At 47.7% G+C, this 19,642-nt stretch overlaps 1 protein-coding gene across 2 annotated transcripts in view; it reads right to left on the bottom strand.

Moving 5' to 3' along the window:
- The window catches only part of UACA (uveal autoantigen with coiled-coil domains and ankyrin repeats), a 75,480-nt gene that overhangs the window by 26,928 nt on the left and 28,910 nt on the right, over positions 1-19,642 (bottom strand). Inside the window, exons 1-4 of one of the 2 annotated variants that reach the window (XM_060259929.1) lie at positions 10,334-10,449; positions 4,024-4,157; positions 745-833; positions 222-286 (exon numbers count right to left, since the gene is read on the bottom strand). In XM_060259929.1, the coding sequence (XP_060115912.1) occupies positions 222-286; positions 745-833; positions 4,024-4,157; positions 10,334-10,369 (324 nt within the window). In that variant the 5' untranslated portion in view covers positions 10,370-10,449. Of the gene's footprint in view, positions 1-221; positions 287-744; positions 834-4,023; positions 4,158-10,333; positions 10,450-19,642 lie in introns of those variants that run through there. The other variant, XM_060259928.1, reaches the window with a different exon arrangement.

The following is a 19,642-nucleotide window of genomic DNA, read 5'->3' as shown; positions in this document are numbered from 1 at the left end:
CAGGATGTAAACAAAGGGAGTAAATGAGTAAATAGTGACTGCTTAACGTTTGTGGGTGAACATGCGACGTTTCTGCTCTGTGGCTATTTTTAAACCGTCTCATGTGCTGCTTTACTTTCACTGATGCTTTGACTCATTTGAGCATCAGTGCCTCAGAAGCAAAGATCTGCCTGAGCATTATTCTTGCACACTTAATTGAAATGAAATTAATAATAAAGTACCTGTAGTAGTTTTTGCAGACAGAGTGCGTGCCCGTATTTTGCAGCCAGGTGCAGTGCATTCCTTCCTAGAGAGGATAAAGGGACAAGGAAAACTGGAGACATGAAGCAATGTACCACAGTGTTCAACAAATAAATACTAGAGACTTAAACACATTCGTTTACACACAGATGGCTCTGTAAGCAATTGCCAGTAGCTCTTAGCACAAAAGGGTTTAACAGGAAAAGACTGGCTTGAACCCTTAACTTGTTTCTATCCTTTAGCCATCTCCTTTGTTTCTATGTGTTGCAACGCACACCAGACTCCAAGCAACGACTGGGAATGCAACAGGCTCACAGAGCCACAAAGATACTCCGAAAAGCATTTTTCACAAGTTTTTGGAAGCTTGTTTACAGCTAGAACTGTTTACATTTACTTGGTACGTTTGAGAAACACGCAGCAGCAGTTTTGACCTGCCACCTCTTCCACAAGCTCGTTTAGGAACAAGAACAAAATTATCCGGACGTTTTCAGGGAGCCACCGTACCTGCAGCATCAGTAGCGACAATGTCAACTCCATGGACAAGGATGGTATTCAGACAATCAAGATTCCCCTTGGAGGCTAACACGTGGAATCTAAACAAGAAAGAGGGGGAATGGGAAACTGTTGGATGATGGACCACGGTGATTTTTTTGGGGGGGGGGGGGAAGAGAGGTGAGCTTGGTTGGACTCCGCTTAGAAGGGAAGAACAACCAAGTGGAAGGTGGGTTAACCCTGGTTACAGTCTCTGTCAACTACTGCAGCAAGCCTCAATCGTGAGTTATGTAGATTTCAGTAATCTTTACAACAGCCTGGTCAGGCGGACCAATGTTACTTCCGCAGTACAAATCTGAGGCAGAAAAATCTTGGCTGCCTCCTCGTGGCCCAGCTGAGAAGCCCGACTGCCCGGTTTTGGTTCCAGGGAGCAGTTTGCTGTCCTCTGCAGTTCATTTCAGTCTTAGACTACCAGAGCTACCGATTTCCGTGACCCAGAACAAATCCGCGAAAAAGGCTCTGGCTGCTTCCTGATTGAAACCTGAGGAGTATCATGCCACCTGAGCGAGAACTACCTAAACAGAATCGCTCACCATCAGCCATTCAATAGACGTCTCGTGGAAGAACCCTATTATTAGATGCTCTCACCGCTTACGATTTAAGGCCAAGGCACAGCTCTGCGTAGTAACTTGAGACTGCTATTCAAAGCTCTGGATATTCAGAAAAGCTCTGAAATTACTACAAAAACTCCCCTCCTTCTTTATCATGGGTGAGGGCAGGTACAGGAACAAAAAGGGACCTGAAAGAGGAGCAGGCCTCACCTAGGTAATATGAACCACATGGCCATTGTCTTCTGGTCTCCCAACAATCCTTCCAAGCAAATCAGACCCCACCCCCACCCCCACCCCACACAGAGAGATTTTCTGAGGAATCCAGGCAAAGACAGCCCAGTCCCTTCCTTTCAAGTCAGCTGATTATTACTACACAAACAAAAAAATGTGATCTATTCATAACAGCACTGGCAAAGCATATGCAGAAAACATCAGGAAACGCCCAGGTTTCTTGTAAGGACCATTTTTTAGACAATAGAGTATATCACATGGCTGAGCAACAGCAGCCCCTCTGGCTCACCACAGGCTTCTTTTAAACACCAGTGGATTTTTTTTTTAAGAAAAATTATGCTTGGATGAATGCGTGCTGGATTTACTCCCTTTGTCTTGCAACTCACTGGCAAGACAGAAAGGGAATGAAAACACAGGATATTAATGTTACAGTTCTATCTACAAATGGACACATTGGGGTGGGAGAAGGCTGGGAGAACATTAAATCGAATATAAATAGTGGGGGGGGGGGTTTAAAAAAAAATTCAGTCAAAAATTAAACAAAGGTGGTAAAAATCTTGAGCATAATTGGCTGTTCTCGAATTCAAGAGACTTTCTTTGCGCAGTCCAACTGCAGGAGCAGCTGTGCAGCAGCAGCAGAAGAAGAAGAAGAAGAGGAAGAGGAAGAGGAAGAGGAAGAAGATGATATTGGATTTATATCCCGCCCTCCACTCCAAAGAGTCTCAGAGTGGCTCACAACCTCCTTTCCCTTCCTCCCCCACAACAGACACCCTGTGAGGTGGGTGGGGCCAAGAGGGCTCTCACAGCAGCTGCCCTTTCAAGGACTACCTCTGCCAGGGCTATGGCTGACCCAAGGCCATTCTAGCAGGTGCAAGTGGAGGAGTGGGGAATCAAACCCGGTTCTCCCAGATAAGAGTCCGCACACTTAACCCACTACACCAAACTTGATCTCCTGAAGCAAATGATGCCCAACATCTGGAAGATTCCCAATACAATCAGGGCAGTTTGTCCACCAGTACAAAACATGCTCAAGAAGTGATGTTCTCTCCATGGCTTGGGAGAGTGCTGTCCTCCAACATGGCACCTGTCCAATGTCCCAGGTGAGTGGGCATGGCCATTGTCCAGTAGTGCTCGTGGAGGGCAGGTGGTCTGCACCTTGAAAGAGTTGCTGTGACAGGGATTAGAGGGTAAGCAGCCAGACTCCCTGAGCTCTGGAGGCAAGGGATGTGTTAAAAGGGGCCCACCCACTCCAATAGGGCCCTGCCCTTCTTCACAGACCCTGTGGTCTTCGTTCAGCACCCAGGAAGCTGTTAGGAGGACAGGCAGTTGGACACAAAGAAGAGAGTAAATCCAACACCACACCAATCACCCAAGAAAAGAGCAAGTGGGGCACGGGGTGTATGCGTGGAGCCATTTCACTCCCTTTCTGGTCGGCCAGCTCCTCCAGGCATTATGATAACCCCACCCCCTCGCCTGAGCTGCTGTGCCTCATGCTGGGCGGAGAAGAAGGCAGGGACGGAAGTCCTTCTCCTCACTCCAGACACACAGGAGCTGCCTCAGGTCTCAGTGCTGTTGAGAGAGACAACCCAACATGCTCAGAGCTTAAAAGACAGGCAAGGTTAGGAACGTCAGAGAAGCCATGTTGGATTCGGCCAGTGTCCCAACCAGTCCAACACTCTGCGTCACACAGTGGCCAAAAAACCCAGGTGCCATCAGGTCCATCAGTGAGGCCAAGGCACTAGAAGCCCTCCCACTGTGTCCCCCAAGCACCAAGAATCATAGAATCATAGAGTTGGAAGGGACCTCCAGGGTCATCTAGTCCAACCCCCTGCACAATACAGGAAACTCACAAACACTTCCCCCTAAATTCACAGGATCTTCATTGCTGACAGACGGCTATCTAGCCTCTGTTTAAAAACCTCCAAGGAAGGAGAGCCCACCACCTCCCGAGAAAGCCTGTTCCACTAAGGAATCACTGCCCCAGACAGAGAGTTCCATCAATATGCTGTGGCCAATAGCCACTGATGGATCTCTGCTCCATAAGGTTGTTTTCAAACCTTAAAGCACAACATCAGTGCTAGATATTAGAACTACTGGGAAGAAAAATCTCTTTCCCAGGAAGGGTTCAAATAATTCAGAGCATTCCTTGTATAAAACAAAGAAGTTCCAGGGTGAAACAATATTGGAAACACAAGAACATTTGTAAAATCGTATGCTAAGGCGACTTCCATTGAGTTCTGCACCCTGCGAGCAGCGAATGTAGTAAGAACCACAGAAAAATAAGACAGTGGAGATTACGAAACACATCATCAATCATCTTGCTGGCATGTACAGAGGTGTGCCTTGTACAAAACAGACTGCTGTTAGAGGATGATTTTGAAAGAAGCTGGCTAGACGCCCTCCCCAAGCACACACCAGAAGAGTTCTCTCCCCATAGCTCTGTACTCACGCTGATCTCCCTTCCACATCCAATTTGGTGGGATTCACCCCCTTTTTCGAAAGGACCGATGCGATCTTCTCCACATCCCCCCGTTCAGCTGCCTTCATTAACCGATCGTTATATTTGCTCCAGTCTGCAGTCAGCTGTGGGAGGGACACAGAACAAGTGTGCTTAGCACTCCGTGGAGGGAATCTAATGGAAACACGCAAAGTAACATTCTGCAAGAGGCTACCGATCAAAGGAAGGAAGAGGGTCCCCACCTATATCTGCCGTGCGGCTGAAAGGGAAGCAAATTTTGCTGAAAGAACTGTAACAGAAGATGGAATGTAATAACTACCAAAGGCTCTAGCAACACAAATCCAAAAGAAAAGGTTACTCATTAATCAGTGTTACTGCCTGCTTAACAGGGGATGTACTTAAGAAATTTCAAAAGGTGAATGAACTAGGGTGCACTGTACTCGGAAAGCCAAACCCTATCAGCGGTGTCAAACATGCAGCCTGGGGGCCGTATCAGGCCCCTGAGCAAATGGCTGTCATCTGCTTCCTTCTCCATCTCTCTTGCTGCCTTCTGCATCACAAGCTTGCTTTGCTAGGCTGGCTCAATCACACAGGAGCTACAGCGCAAAGCCCCTGTTTTCTCCAATGGCTGAGGCTCCTCCCTTGGGGAGGAAGGCAGAGCTTGCCTTGCCAGGCTCTCTCAATCGCACAGCGGAGCTACTGAGCCAAGCCTCTCTTCCTTCTATTGGCTGAGGCTCCCCCCACCAGTCCCCTAGGGAAGGAAAGAGCCACAGCTTCCTTTGCCCCATTCCCTGGATCCCATGGGAGAAATACAAAGAAAGCACCTTTATGTCAGATTTGGCCCTCAAAACAAATGAGTTCGACACCCCTGCTCTACATGTTTTTGTGCATCTTTTCTAATGTTCTTAAAGGTTTGAGACAACTCTAGAATTCTCTCCTCCTACAGAAGGCAATGCCTGTCAAACCAGAGAAAGCCCCTCTGCTAACTACTCAGCAGGGCGATCGGAAGGCCCTTCCCAGATGTGAGCTGCTTGGAGGCAGCCCTTCCTAGAACTGCAGCCAGCCAGTCTCCCGCGGGGCCTTCATAGAAGGGAACTCCGGGAGGCCCTCCCCGCAGCTCTCGGCATTTCTTCTTTCTTGACAAGAAAAACTGGTTTCCAGCAATTTGTCTTTGAGACCCTGGAAGCTTCCTCCTCTCCCCTCGCCCTCCTTCCTGTAAGCACTCTGCAGGTTTCATTTAAATCAGAGGTTTTTCAAAGGACGGTGCGCACAGAAAGGTGCTGCTTCTGAAGCTTCCTCCTTCCAGCACCGCCAGGTGGAATCGGTCCTATTTCGACATGAAGAGAGGAAAGAGCTTCCTGGCCCAGCATTGCTTTGCCCACATCACACCACGCTTTTGTCCGGTGTGAAGACTGTGCCCTGCCTTAAAGCAGTGGGCTTCCCCACTGTGCCACGTACATGTGCAGAGCCAGGAAAGCATGCGGTTAGACTCGGTGTGTCTGGGCCAGACCATCAGATTCTACTCCCCACTCTGCCAAGGAAGCCTCCTGGGTGACCTCGGGCCTGTCCCAATCTCTCAGCCTGACCCCCGTCCACAAGGTGGTTGTGAGGATGAGGAAGAAGAGGAGAGAAGGAAGCATTAAGCTGCTTTGAGTATACTCAAGGAGGGATGGGGAAGCAAGATACGAATAAAAATAAGCATGCTTTTCTCTGGATACACCCCCCCCCGACCCCCATCAATACATGGGAGAATTTCCTGGCAGATGTACCCGGAACAATGTCAGGAAAGAAAACAGGAAGTGTCCATCAGAGATGCGAAAACTTCCTCCCTCCCATCATGCCACAGCCCCTTCGACGCACGCGTTCCCCCTTCTGCATGAGCACCAGACGAAGTGACAGTTTGGATCTGCACCTTCTGTGAGTGGGCAGGACCAGAAAGGAGCCACGGAGACTGTGCTCGGATCACGGAGTTGACCTAGCCAGTCAGCGCCTCTTCTCCCTAGCGCGCTAACTGCAGGGAACTTTTGCATCGGGCGTATTTCAAATGCCCTGTGAGGTACAACTTTCCAAGAGATACTCTCCATTCTGCTACCTCAGTCTGCTGCATGCACAGACGAGGCCCTCAGGTTTGCTTGAGGACGGCCTCGTCACTCCAACCTGACAGCCCCTCGGCAGAGCAGAGAAACAGAACTACCCGGGCAAGGCCGGCATTGCTGCGCACTCACAGATAAGCAGAAACATGCAACATTAGGGTTTGTAGAATCTTTCGGGCTCAAGTGCCGTGTTCTACTGGAGAAAGTTTTCCTTCCAGACGTTTCGTTCTCGGCTGCGGAGAACATCCTCAGTGGCGTTGCAGCCGGAGCAGGCGCTTCTTGGCTGCTGTGCATTGAGCCCACTCAATGCACAGCAGCCAAGAAGGTCAGAGCGCCTGCTCCGGCTGCAACGCCACTGAGGATGTCTCCGCAGCCGAGAACGAAATGTCTGGTAGGAAAACTTTCTCCAGTAGAACACGGCACTTGAGCCCAGAAGATTCTACAAACCCTAATGATGTTACCAGCTGTGAAAACCTGAAATCTTTGAGAAACATGCAAGTTGGTAATTTAAAAAAAAAACTCAAATGAACACTGCACGCTGGAGGTCACGCGGGGGCCGCAGAACACGGCCAGCAGCTGAATGTAGAGATAAGAAGGGGCGCCGGAGAGGAGGAAGGGGGAGGCCGGCTCACTTAACAGTTTAAATTTTGAACCAAGAGAAAAGGTGGGATATAAATGTTATAAATTAACTAACGGGGGTGGGGTGCAGATTATGCTCAGAGGATACGATCTTTACAGCCCAGCCCTCCTAACCCAAATTCTGCCTCTCCAGAGTTTTTACTTAGACGCAAAAAGATTCATTTGGAGAAGAAAAAAAGCATCCCTTACGTGAAGTGCACTCCTCTCCTCCCAAGCTCTCCAGCTTATATTATTCTAGAAAGTGTGTGTGTGTGTGTGTGAGAGAGAGAGAGAGAGAAGTTGGGGGCTAATGTTGCATGCAATGAGTTACCCATCTTATTTCCCTAACCCTAGACCTCTCTCCCACACTCCTGCATACCCACCACAAGGCATATAAGGTGCTCAAGGGCCGATAAAGGAAATGGGGGGGGGGGGCTCTACTAGCTTAAAGGAGAGGGGGTGTGACACTTGCATCTCTAACCCCTAACTGCCACCCCTCCAGGCTGCCCACCCAGCATAAGCAGCAGGAGGCAAACACACGCTTCTCCGTACACTCTATGGCTACGACCCGGAAGCAGTAGAATAGCTGCCAGGTTAACGGGGCTTTGGGGCTAGGGGAGGCTCCTCTGCCACTTAAAGTCATTTCTCTCTTGCAGATTTCCCTGAAATCCGATCGCTTTTTGAAGATTCATAAAGAAAACATACAAATTCACCTGAGTACTCTAGAAAGGAATGGATTGCGGAGTGCTTGAGTGTCAGTCAAAAAGGGAGGGGGAGAGGGCTTGCACACCAAGCCCTTAAGAGCTTACAGGATCTTAGAGGAAGAGATCTGAGCTGGGGGAAGACTGTCTCTCTTTAATCCTCAAGGGCCCCGATTTGTTCCTTCGGCCCTTTCATGCTAGACTCCCGTATTACGCAGCCTGTGATCTAGGGGGAGGGTACTAACAGGGAGCTGCTGTCTCTTCCTTCCGCCTCCTGATTAGAGAACCACAGCAGCCCCCCACAGCCCACCCACCCTGCTGTCCTCCCTATAATGTCCAAGTGCCCCAGCAGGACTCTGCTCCAGGCGTGGGAACATCTGCACAAAAGCCAAGGGAAGCATATATGATGATAATGCGCAGGCTAATTCTGGCCTCTGCAGGGTTGTGCCTTCTTTCATCTCGCAGCCCCCTAGACACAGGCCTTTCCTTTCTAGACTCCTGCAAAGCGCAGAACACGCCAACTAAAAAGACTTGTATATGTGACCTAGCTCTTTTTATAGCCGTTAAGCATTCAAACATTCCACCTTTAAGGGACAAGCTAACTGCCATGCTCGAGGAATATGGGCTTAGAAGCCCCACATTCCCCTCATCACACAAACACAAGCAATGGAGGCATTTTCTTGGGGGGGGGGGGGGAGATCAGCAGGTCAAGCTTGAGGCTTCCCCACCTGCTGGCTCTCGACTGAGAAAAGGTCTTCCAGGTCATTTAAGACATTTCCCTCCCCTGCTGCGCTCAAAAGACAGAACTGCGCCCAGATTTTTTGGACATTACCTCAGAATCCATTTGCAGGGAGAATAAGCAGGTGCTTGAAGGGTCAACATCCCCCCCCCTTCCCACCCCCCACATTCCCCCTTGCCTCACAGCAAACAGAACGGGGAGCAGGTGTCTGCCAAAAATGTTCCGTTTCTCCCAAGACTTCTTTAAGACTTCTCCCGAGACTCTTTAAAAAATATTTTCAAGATGATTAAATTGTTAACAGAAGTATGCTTTCACAGAGAGAGAGAGAGAGCTTGCGTCCAGTGGCACCTTTAAGATCAACCAAGTTTTTTTTCTGGGTATAAGATTTTGTGTGCAAGCACAGTGCGGCACAGAGTGGTAAAGCTGCAGTACTGCAGTCCAAGCTCTCTGCTCACAGCACGACCTGAGTTCGATCCCAGCAGAAGCTGGGTTCAGGTAGCCGGCTCAAGGTTGACTCAGCCTGCCATCCTTCCGAGGTCGGTAAAAGGAGTCCCCTGCTTGCTGAGGGGTAAAGTGTAGATGGCTGGGGAAGGCAATGGCAAATCACCCTGTAAAAAGTCTGCTGTGAAAACATTGTGATGCAACGTCACCCCAGAGTCAGAAATGACTGGTGTTTGCACAGGGGACTACCTTTACCTTTTTCTTTAAACTTATACCCAGAATAAAACTTGGTTAGTCTTAAAAGGTGCCTGACTGGACTCAAACTTTGTCCTGTTGCTTCAGACCAACACAGCTACCCGCCTGGGGGGAAAAGTGACCATGCTTTTTCCATCCCCCTTGTTTATTATTCATTAATTTTATCTGTATCCCACCCTTCTTCCCAGCGGAGACCCCAAGGCACTTCCTGTTAGGGATTCCTAAGCAGAGTTGAGCGAAAGGTTAAAGAATAAACAGCCAGCACGCATGCATTCACTTAAAAGTAATCTTTACTGCTCTAGTGAGGAAAAGGGTAACTTGGGAAGTCTACAAAACAAAGAAAGGATTAACATCCTATCTGACTTCTCTGACTACATGTTTACTCTCTGAGGTCTAAAACTAGAGCTAGAGATTTGGAACAAAGAGTCATAAAGTTGTAATGCAAGACCTTCTCCCTAGCCCATCCCCGATATATTGATTACCCAATTCGAGCATCCCAATACTGGTTAATTATGCACATTCACACTTAGCGCTGGTGGCAAATGTGTGCGGAGCAAGCCATTGGCTGTAACTTTAAACTAAGCTAAGACATCAACGTGCATGAACAAACCATTTAATGACTTCAGGAAGTGAAGCTGCCAAAAACCCAACACTTACGCCAGCCATTTTCCTCTCTTCCCTTTTAGCCTCACAACAACCCTGTGACTGGCCCAAGGTCACCCAGTAAGCTTCCATGGCAGAGTGGGGGTTCGAACCCATGTTTCTCACTATGCCATGCTGACTGCCACCTCTCTGCAACCTCAAGCTGGCAACAGTACAGGTCTTTGTTGTAAGCTGCCCTAAGCCCACCTGTGGGATAAGGCGGGCTATAAATTAAATAAATCAAATCAACAGCTAATCCAGAATTCATTGTGTGTGTGTGGCAAGTTTCCCAGGACAAACATTTCTATGTAATACCTGTGCAGAACACAAACCACCTTGCTATCTACATTACGCAGGACTGAAAGATATTATCCAGCCCTCCTAAAGCATCTTTCACATTCTTAACTGCAGTGGGATGAGTATTTTAAACCCCACATCTCCTAAGTGCTCCAAAGAACCAAATGTTCGCCTTCTACCCATCTACATCACAGTTACAATCACAATCATAACAACAAACCCTTTCCAAAATTAAATCTCTGCACACAGTTAAGGTTCCCAAGTAACATGGAAAGGCTTTCAAAAATTAAAAAGTTCTGCAAGCCTTTGAAAAGGAATCCGGAAGTACCATCTTCTACTGGATAAAGTATGTGTTAGTAACAAATACCTTCCAAATCAGTCATGGAAATAATCCTACAATATGCGGCTATTGCGATTTGAACCACCGAGAAGGGACACCACGCTCTGGGGGGTAAGGATTAAAGTGGTCCTGCCCACAGACGACTGAGGTTTGTCACCGCATCTGCAATACCTACTGTGTTTCTCAGGGCACAGGAGAACCAACGATTCATTCTAGAGCTCCCAAGTCGCTGCTATTAAGAACAAACAATGCATTGGACATTCAGGTGCAAGACAGGAAGCAGCCAGCCAGAGTCCTGGCAGGCTTTTTGTCGAAAGCTAGAATTCCCCCCACCCTCCTGTGTTCCACTTAGGCCATCTTTCTTTTAGCTTGGATCCCCGGTCAGGTTCCCTCCATCTTCGGGGTCTTCTTCAGACTTCATCGCTCTCTGTAAAGGCCGGACAGCTCTGCAAGGCAGCCTCTGCCAAGCACGGCTGTCGCTCTTGGTGCGCTCTGCCAGCTGCTCCGGCTGCCCCTGCCTGGCACCCTACATCAGCACGGTTTTTGTTTCCGCAGCGGCTTCTGCGCTGCGGACTGACTCCCACCGCCAAGACTCAGACACAGTAAATAGTGCCCAGCTCCAAAATATCCTGTAAACAATATGCAGACAGTCGCACACCACTCCAGAGCTATTTTTTGGCTTGCCCGGTACTTGATAGCCGAGCGATCGAAAGAAATAGCTAATAATACATTCGCTGCATGCTCATCTGTTGAGTAATAGATTAGGGTTGCCAGCAGCCAGTGAGGCAAGGGAACACGCGCTGATCCCACCACGAGCGGGCGACACGCGCTGCCATCTGACCAAGGGCAGCAAATACGCCATGCCTAATTAGCTTTGAACTGACATTTTCCAAGGGGCGCCTCTCAGCCACTGGGAAATGGGGCATTATAAATACAGACTTGTATCCGACCCGCTACCAATGGCTCATGGCCGGCCTTGGCTTGGTGACCATGCGACTGTGCCTACCAAAGCCCCAACTGCACAGGACAAGGAATGCAAGAGTCTATTTTGAAAAGAGCATCTCAGAAGTTAAATTAGAAGACCCGCATGCCTTTACTTTAAAAAAATAAAAATAAAAACGAGCTCCCTTTTTTACAAACACGAGCCCCGTTCTGAAAGCAAGCAGGTTTCAGCTTACTCCTGCAGCCAGCCTGTCTCCCACAGGCCAGCCAGAAGCCCCACGGAAGCCTGTCAAGACGTTAAGCAGACAACATCATGATTAATGGGGCTGGAGAGGTGGAGGGGGGGGGGTCCTCTTCCCCTTATTTTCAAAGTTAAACAAGGAAGAGGAGCCCTTCGATGATTTGTTCAAGAGGGCAGCTGTGCCGGTCTGAAGCAGTTGAACAAAGCAGGAGTCAAGTGGCACCTTTAAGACCGGCCAAGTTTTATTTAGCTTTCGTGTGCTCTCTAAGCACACTTCATCAGATGAGGGGATCAGGAATTGTGGGCTGAAACACATGCAGTTTGTTGTTTAAGAGTGCAAACCGGCTGTGGTCACATGATAAAACAAGTGTGGATTGGCCACTTGGTCTGGATAGCCATAAAAGGTAATAAAGTTCCCTGCCAATTGGTGTTTTTGCAAATCACAGAAGGACATGTATTTCCTAGCTGTAGGCTACCTAATTTACTTACCAGCATCAATCTATACATTATATAGATTGATGCTGATTCAACGATTTGGATGAGACTGGCTTGGTACGGAAGGGGCAAATGCAGCCCACAAAATACGCTGGACCCCTCAGGACTGGTGATGTTGGGTCCAGGGTTGAAATGCTGAGTTGGCCCTTCTGCGAAAACTGCAAAGAATTCCCAAAGAGCCTTGAGAGATTCCCAAAGAGCCCCTGTATAAATCGATGGTGCGGTCTCATTTGGAGTACTGTGTGCAGTTCTGGTCGCCGGACCTCAAAAAGGATATTATAGCATTGGAGAAAGTCCAGAGAAGGGCAACTAGAATGATTAAAGGGCTGGAGCACTTTCCCTATGAAGAAAGGTTGAAACGCTTGGGGCTCTTTAGCTTGGAGAAACGTCGACTGCGGGGTGACATGATAGAGGTTTACAAGATAATGCATGGGATGGAGAAAGTAGAGAAAGAGGTACTTTTCTCCCTTTCTCACAATACAAGAACTCGTGGGCATTCGATGAAATTGCTGAGCAGCCAGGTTAAAACGGTTAAAAGGAAGTACTTCTTCACTCAAAGGGTGATTAACATGTGGAATTCAGTGCCACAGGAGGTGGTGGCGGCCACAAGCATGGCCACCTTCAAGAGGGGTTTAGATAAAAATATGGAGCAGAGGTCCATCAGTGGCTATTAGCCACTCTGTGTGTGTGTGTATGTATATATATATATATATATATATATATATATATATATATATATAAAATTTTGGCCACTGTGTGACACAGAGTGTTGGACTGGATGGGCCATTGGCCTGATCCAACAGGGCTTCTCTTATGTTCTTATGAGAGAGAGAGAGAGAGAGGAGGCCTGCAGCAGGAGAGGTTTCCGCTATCTCTGGTTTTGAGCAGGAACGCACAGGAACGCTGGCTTGGTGTCAGGGTGTGTGGCCTAATACGCAAATGAACCCCAGCTGAGTTTTCTCTACGAAAAAGCCCTATGCAAAACAATGGCGATGCCAGGGGTGTGGCCTAATATGCAAATGAGTTCCTGCTGCGCCTTTTCTACTTAAAAAGTCCTGAGGAAAATTAAATAGCTTTTTCAAAACCTCGCTCCTCTTCAGCCCCAAAATGCTTGCCTAAACAAGGCTCTGCATCGCTTCCAGAGGAAGCCACTCTTTGGATATCCGCGGCTGGAAACAGCTAACGATGGTTCCTTTAGTTAGTGCTCTGTCCCCATTCTGCACTGCATAGGATTGACAAAAGATCTTTCAGATCCAGCATACTAGTCTTGCATGGATTTGTTTTCTAAAGCCTGGGTAGCGAAAGTCTGAACAGTGGTGTTCTCCGGCATATTTGCAAAAAAGAGCATCAGAGGCAAGCAAAGACGAATTGTTGATTTCGGCTCTGTGGGTACAAGTCCCCGATCATCCACCCAACCACGCTCTTTTCTGTAAATTAAGAAGAGTGGTTATGGATTACAATTCGGAGTCATTTTGCACAATTAATCAAACTCTCCTTAATTTAAAAAAAAAAAAGTATGTAGTTGATTTTAAGCGGCACTTGAATTTCAAAGCCACATCTCTGCTCTAACATCAGAGTGACCTCTCTTAAAAAGCACACATACCAGGAAGGCAGAAGCAATCCAACCGTCTTCCGATGTGAAAACAACGTTCAAGTAAAAATAAAACCAGGATGTTCAAAGGAATTTCATAGAGCAAGTTGGGCTGGCAGGAATCGTGACTGGGAGGCAACTCTGGATTCTACTGTTAAAAGTTCAGACAAAAATGAAGTTTCTTTTTTTTTAAAAAGAAGGCTACGAAGCAACACACGAACCACACGCAGAAACCCCGGCTCAGTTTAAAAGGGGTCAGGCAGGCAAAAAGTGAGTCGTTGAAAGAATAAGCGCTGCAATCTGAAAGTCCCTCTCCTTTCGAAGACCACTCTGGAAACGAAAGTTGTCCAGAAGTGCTCTGCTCAAGAACAGGTCTCACTTCTGCCTTTGCTCAACAGCTCAAGATGGTTTTGGCGCTGAGGGCCAAAAGGCCAGGCCCTCCAAGGCAGTTCTGAAGAGGTCCAACATGAACATTTCTCCGCAGCTGGCTCACAAAACGTCTGCCACTGGACCCAAGCGACTTGGCAGGTGACCCGTTAGAAGGACTGCGTGCACAAAACCCAAACTGCATATCCATCCATAGACATCAGTGCAGGTTGGAGGAAAATCTGCTCTGGAAACAGTCGTGTCAATCATTACTAAACCTGGACACGCAGTGGACCTCATCTCAGTTCCACAATAACCTCCAAATATGATGTATCGCAATACATTTTCCCTTGAGAACTGGATTACAATGCGTGTGTTCACAGCGCTCTAGGACTCAGATTACCGTAACTTTATTTACCAGTCAAACGTCCGTCATTCTGATATCCTGGGTGCGTGGAGAGCATGTCAAGGCACAAAGGCTGTGGGTGGCCTGGGGAGGAGGCATGCAACGGGGATATCAAGACCCGCTGAGCTTGCTTTGTTTGGATTGCAGAGCAGACAATTCAATCACGAGCACAATTCCAATATGCTATAATGGCATTTTTCACACAGAGGACCCGGGATCCCAGAGGGCCTACAGCTCCCTGGTGTGGAAAGTTTGCTTTACGTGTATAAAATTGTGCTGGTGCTGGCTCTCGCCATCACTGTTATAATGTCAGAACTTAAGAACTTCAAACGGATCCCATACTTGGTTACAAAGTTAGGATTTTATTGAAGAGAACTAAGCACTGGAAGAGGCAAGATAACAGTGATGGCGAGAGCCAGCACCAGCACAATTTTATACACGTAAAGCAAACATCTCACAAAGCCACAATTCACACCGTTACAGGCACATCTGTCTTCTCACCATCACTATCAGTAGAGAGGATGCCTCCCCACTCCGAAGGCCATGCTGCTCGGCTTCAAAGGATCCCAGTGTGAGAATGTGCAGAGACATAACATAACTCATTCTACAGCCCCAAATATTTTGGATACCAGTGGGGCAAGGTTAATTACTATTCAAGCACTTTGGGTCAAGCAAGGGTTACAACATGGAGTCAGTTTGGTTCAGTAACAAAGCAGCTCTAAGCCACAGTAAGAATACATTACAGCATTGGTCACATTATAGGGAACCAGCAGTAAAGATACAAGTTCTGACAGCCCTCCAAGTTCATGCAGCTCATATCAGTTTGCTAGCGATGGGGCAGGGAAGTGAGGCCCCCACCCCCACCCCTTTGCTGAGTGTACGGAATCACCACCAGCCACAGCCACCTTGCTTTCAGATCTCTTCAGAGTGCGAACCAGAAAACGCACAGAATATACAAAGTCGCCTTATCCTAATCAGAGCCTCAGCCCGTCAAGGCCAACCCTGTGTGCTCAGATTGCCAGCAGCTCTCCAGGGTCTCCCATAGAGGTCTTTCACATCACCCACTCCCTGATCCATTAACTGGAGAAGTTGGGGGCTGATCCTGGGCCTTTCTGCACACAAAGTGCATGTTCCACCCCGAGTTTCAGCCCTTCCACAGATCAGCTACCAAGATCCAACGGCTCAGCCCTAGATGCTCCCATTAGTTGAGTGCAACACGAAGGCACTTACTGCACAGACTGGAGTTCGTTTCCATTGTGTTTTGCATCAAAAAGGATTTATCCACAGGGAGAGGAACACACCGCTGCGTCCATAAGCAGCAGCAGCAGCAGAAGAAGCGGAGGAGAAGGAGGAGGAGGAGGAAGACTGCAGATTTATACCCCGCCCTTCTCTCTGAATCAGAGACTCAGAGTGGCTTACAATCTCCTATATCTTCTCCACCCCCCACAACAGACACTCAGTGAGGTGGGTGGGGCTGAGAGGGCTCTCTCAGAAACTGCCCTTTCAACTCCTGCGATAGCTATGACTGACCCAAGGCCATTCCAGCAGCAGAAATCAATGGTGGTTTTTCAACTGAATGAAGAGATAGCATGAATCTCCCACTATTTCTGTAGCTCGGAAAGTTTTCCCAGACCCCATCCCTATTCAGTCAGCTTCTGACTAGAAGTTCTTAACAAATAAGGATTTTTCTTTCCAGCTCAGAGAGTCCTTTCCAGTCAAGGAGCGAGTCTGATGAGGACTTGGGACAGGGCCTTTTGAGGGGAGGGCTTGTAAAATTAGCTACCCCTTGAGATTCTATCATGTTAGCTGTGTACCAACTATACAAACATTTTGCTTAAACTTGCTTTTAAATTTTACCTGCCAATGTGGTGTAGTGGTTAAGAGCAGCAAACTGTAATCTGGAGAACTGGGTTCGATTCCCCACTCCTCCTCCACCTGCAGTCTGCTGGGTGACCTTGGGCCAGCCACAGTTCTCTCCGAACTCTCTCAGCCCCACCTGCCTCGCAGGATATCTGTCTGTTGTAGGGAGAGGAAGGGAAAGGTGATTGTAAGCCACTTTGAGACTCCTTAGGGTAATGAAAAGTGAGGTACTCTTCTTCTTCCGAGGGTCTCACTGTGTTGTTCTGAAGATGAAAGCCCCCGTGGGACACACACAGCTCTCAGTACCCTTTGAGAAGTCTGCTGTCCTGCATACGGCAAATGCCAAAGAGGAAGGGCAGGCTTCAAAGTCCCTGATAATTTCTGCAGGTTTGTGAACTGGTGTGTATCTAGCGCATCCTCAAATGCCACCTTGAGGGCAGATACGTGTTTCACATAAGCTTACAATACAGCTAACAAGTCCCTGGAACACTTTTAAAAGCTCAGTGATGCCAGTTTAAGGTTTTGCTTTTTAGAAGAGAGTTTTGCTTTCTATCACAGAGTAACTGCAGCACACACTGGCATAAGAACATGTGAAGCCATGTTGGATCAGGCCAATGGCCCATCCAGTCCAACACTCTGTGTCACATAAGAACAGAAGAGAAGCCCTGTTGGATCAGGCCAATGGTCCATCCAGTCCAACACTCTGTGTCACAGAAGAACATAAGAGAAGCCCTGTTGGATCAGGCCAATGGCCCATCCAGTCCAACACTCTGTGTCACATAAGAACGTAAGAGAAGCCCTGTTGGATCAGGCCAGTGGCCCATCCAGTCCAACACTCTGTGTCACATAAGGACATAAGAGAAGCCCTGTTGGATCAGGCCAATGGCCCATCCAGTCCAACACTCTGTGTCACATAAGAACATAAGAGAAGTCCTGTTGGATCAGGCCAATGGCCCCTCCAGTCCAACACTGTGTCACATAAGAACGTAAGAGAAGCCCTGTTGGATCAGGCCAGTGGCCCATCCAGTCCAACACTCTGTGTCACATAAGGACATGAGAAGCTCTGTTGGATCAGGCCAGTGGTCCATCCAGTCCAACACTCTGTGTCTCATAAGAACATAAGAGAAGCCCTGTTGGATCAGGCCAATGGCCCATCCAGTCCAACATGCTGTATCACATAAGAACATAAGAGAAGCCCTGTTGGATCAGGCCAATGGCCCCTCCAGTCCAACACTCTGTGTCACGGAAGAACATAAGCGAAGCCATGTTGGATCAGGCCAATGGCCCATCCAGTCCAACACTGTGTCACATAAAAACATAAGTGAAGCCATGTTGGATCAGGCCAATGGCCCATCCAGCCCAACACTCATCACACACACATCACACACTGTCTGGCACTCTAGGCAAGGTTAACTTCTGGTGCCCCCCTGCACTGATCATGTCATCAAGTCACATGGGGGACACCCAATCTGGCACCCCCCAGAAGGCAAGCACCCTAGGTAATTGCCTAGTTTGCCTAGTGGCAGGGCTAGCCCTGATCACACAATGGCCAAAAAACCCAGGTGCCATCAGGAGGTCCACCAGCGGGGCCAGGACACTAGAAGCCCTCCCACTGCTGCCCACCCCCCCAAGCACTAAGAAGACAGAGCATCAGACAGAGAGTTTCAACAATACACTGTGACTAATAGCCACTGATGGACCTCTGCTCCAGATGTTGATCCAATCCCCTCTTGAAGCCATCTATGCTTCCAGCCGCCACCACCTCCTGTGCCAGTGAATTCCATGTGTTAATCACCCTTTGGGTGAAGAAGTACTTCCTTTTATCCATTCTAACCCAACTGTTCAGCAATTTCATGGAACGCCCACAAGTTCTTGTATTGTGAGAAAGGGAGAAAAGGACTTCTTTCTCTACTTTCTCTATCCCATGCATAATTTTGTAAACCTCTATCATGTCACCCCGCAGTCAATGTCTCTCCAAGCTAAAAAGCCCCAAGCGTTTTAACCTTTCTTCATAGGGAAAGTGTTCCAACCTTTTAATCATTTCAGTTGTCCTTTTCTGCACTTTTCCCAATGCTATAATGTCCTATTTGAGGTGCGGTGACCAGAATTGCACACAGTACTCCAAATGAGGCCGCACCATCGATTTATATAGGGGCCTGATGATACTGGCTGCAAATGCAGCATTTGAGGCACGTCTTGCACCAAGAAGTTGGACTGTTTGAACAATTCAGGATGAAGAGAGACAGGATGCTGTTGAACTAGCAGCGGAAAGGGCAGGCTGCCACCCTGAACGCAGAGAATGAGAAGCTTGGGCCCTCTCGGTAATAAAGGTTATTTATAGATTCTAAGAGGTCTGGAATTGCACAAGCAGCAAGACCAAACACCAGGTTTGAAGATCAGGACAAATTTCTTTTTACTTCATTCCACAGGGGCTCCATTCCTGTCATGCTATGCTGTGGGGAGAGAACCGTTACGACCAAAGACGGGCTATTCTTAGTGTTGTGCGCTCAGCCTAAGGAAAAGACAACTGTATCCACCTTACAAGGCTTTCCTCCTCACTTGCCGGTCATCGGAAAGTGGCCACGTCACTCCGTCAAGGTGAACGAAGTCTGAAGTCCTTAAAAACCAACAGTTTTATTCTGGGCATAAGCTTTTGTGTGCACATTCACTTCTTCAGAGGCAAAGAAGGTGCCTGAAGACGTGAGCACGCACACAAAAGCTTATACCCAGAATAACACTTGTGTTGATCTTAAAGGTGCAACTTTACTCTGCTGCTTCAAACCAACATGGCTACACACCTGGAACACTCTCGCCAAATGTAAGCAGAGAACAACAAGGTATCTGGGATACAGATACCAAGAAAATACAGATACCAAGAAAATAAGATAACAGGCTACCATGGAACAGCAAACTCTAAGGACAACTACAGAAGCACCACCTCACGTCTTCCAGTCTTTGGCCTGCAGCGAGTGTTGAAGGCTAGGACAAACAGATTTAAGGACAGTTTCTATCCAAGTGCTGTGGTTAGGCTAAATGCAGGGTTATGAAGGATTATCTGTTTTAGATATATTTAAATGGTTTTATGAATGTTTATCTGTTTTAGATGTATTTAAATGGTTTTAATGGTTTAAATGGTTTTAGATGTATTTAAATGGTATGAATATGAATATGTGTGTTTGATGTGTTGGTATGTTTTGTGGAAGAGCACCTCATTTCGTTGCTCTCTTTTTGTTGAGAACAATGACAATAAATTTATCTATCTATCTATTACTGGCAAAAGAAGCATCGACCCAAGGGCTCAGGAATCAGATGGCTGCTACGACAACCAGGAGACTAAAAAGCAGCAAAAGCTTTCTGGATTTGGCTGGCAAAATGCTCTCTGCTACCTCTTTATTTCCTCCAAAATTAGCATCCTCTCAGTGCCATTTAAGTGTTTAAATTTTTATGGAGCAAGTCAGTCCTGAACCTCTTCTCTAACCAGATGCAAAAGCCTTCTGAATTTAGGTGGCAAAATGCTCTTTTGCTGGCAAAGTGCTTTGTTTTTTATCACTTGTGTTGAATTTAGAAGCAAGACGCTCTGAAA

This window comes from Heteronotia binoei, chromosome 19, assembly GCF_032191835.1.
Source record: "Heteronotia binoei isolate CCM8104 ecotype False Entrance Well chromosome 19, APGP_CSIRO_Hbin_v1, whole genome shotgun sequence".
In the NCBI taxonomy this organism is placed as follows: Eukaryota; Metazoa; Chordata; class Lepidosauria; order Squamata; family Gekkonidae; genus Heteronotia; species Heteronotia binoei.
The sequence above is the reverse complement of the archived record's forward strand: the minus strand, read 5'-3'. Positions and strand labels throughout refer to the sequence as shown.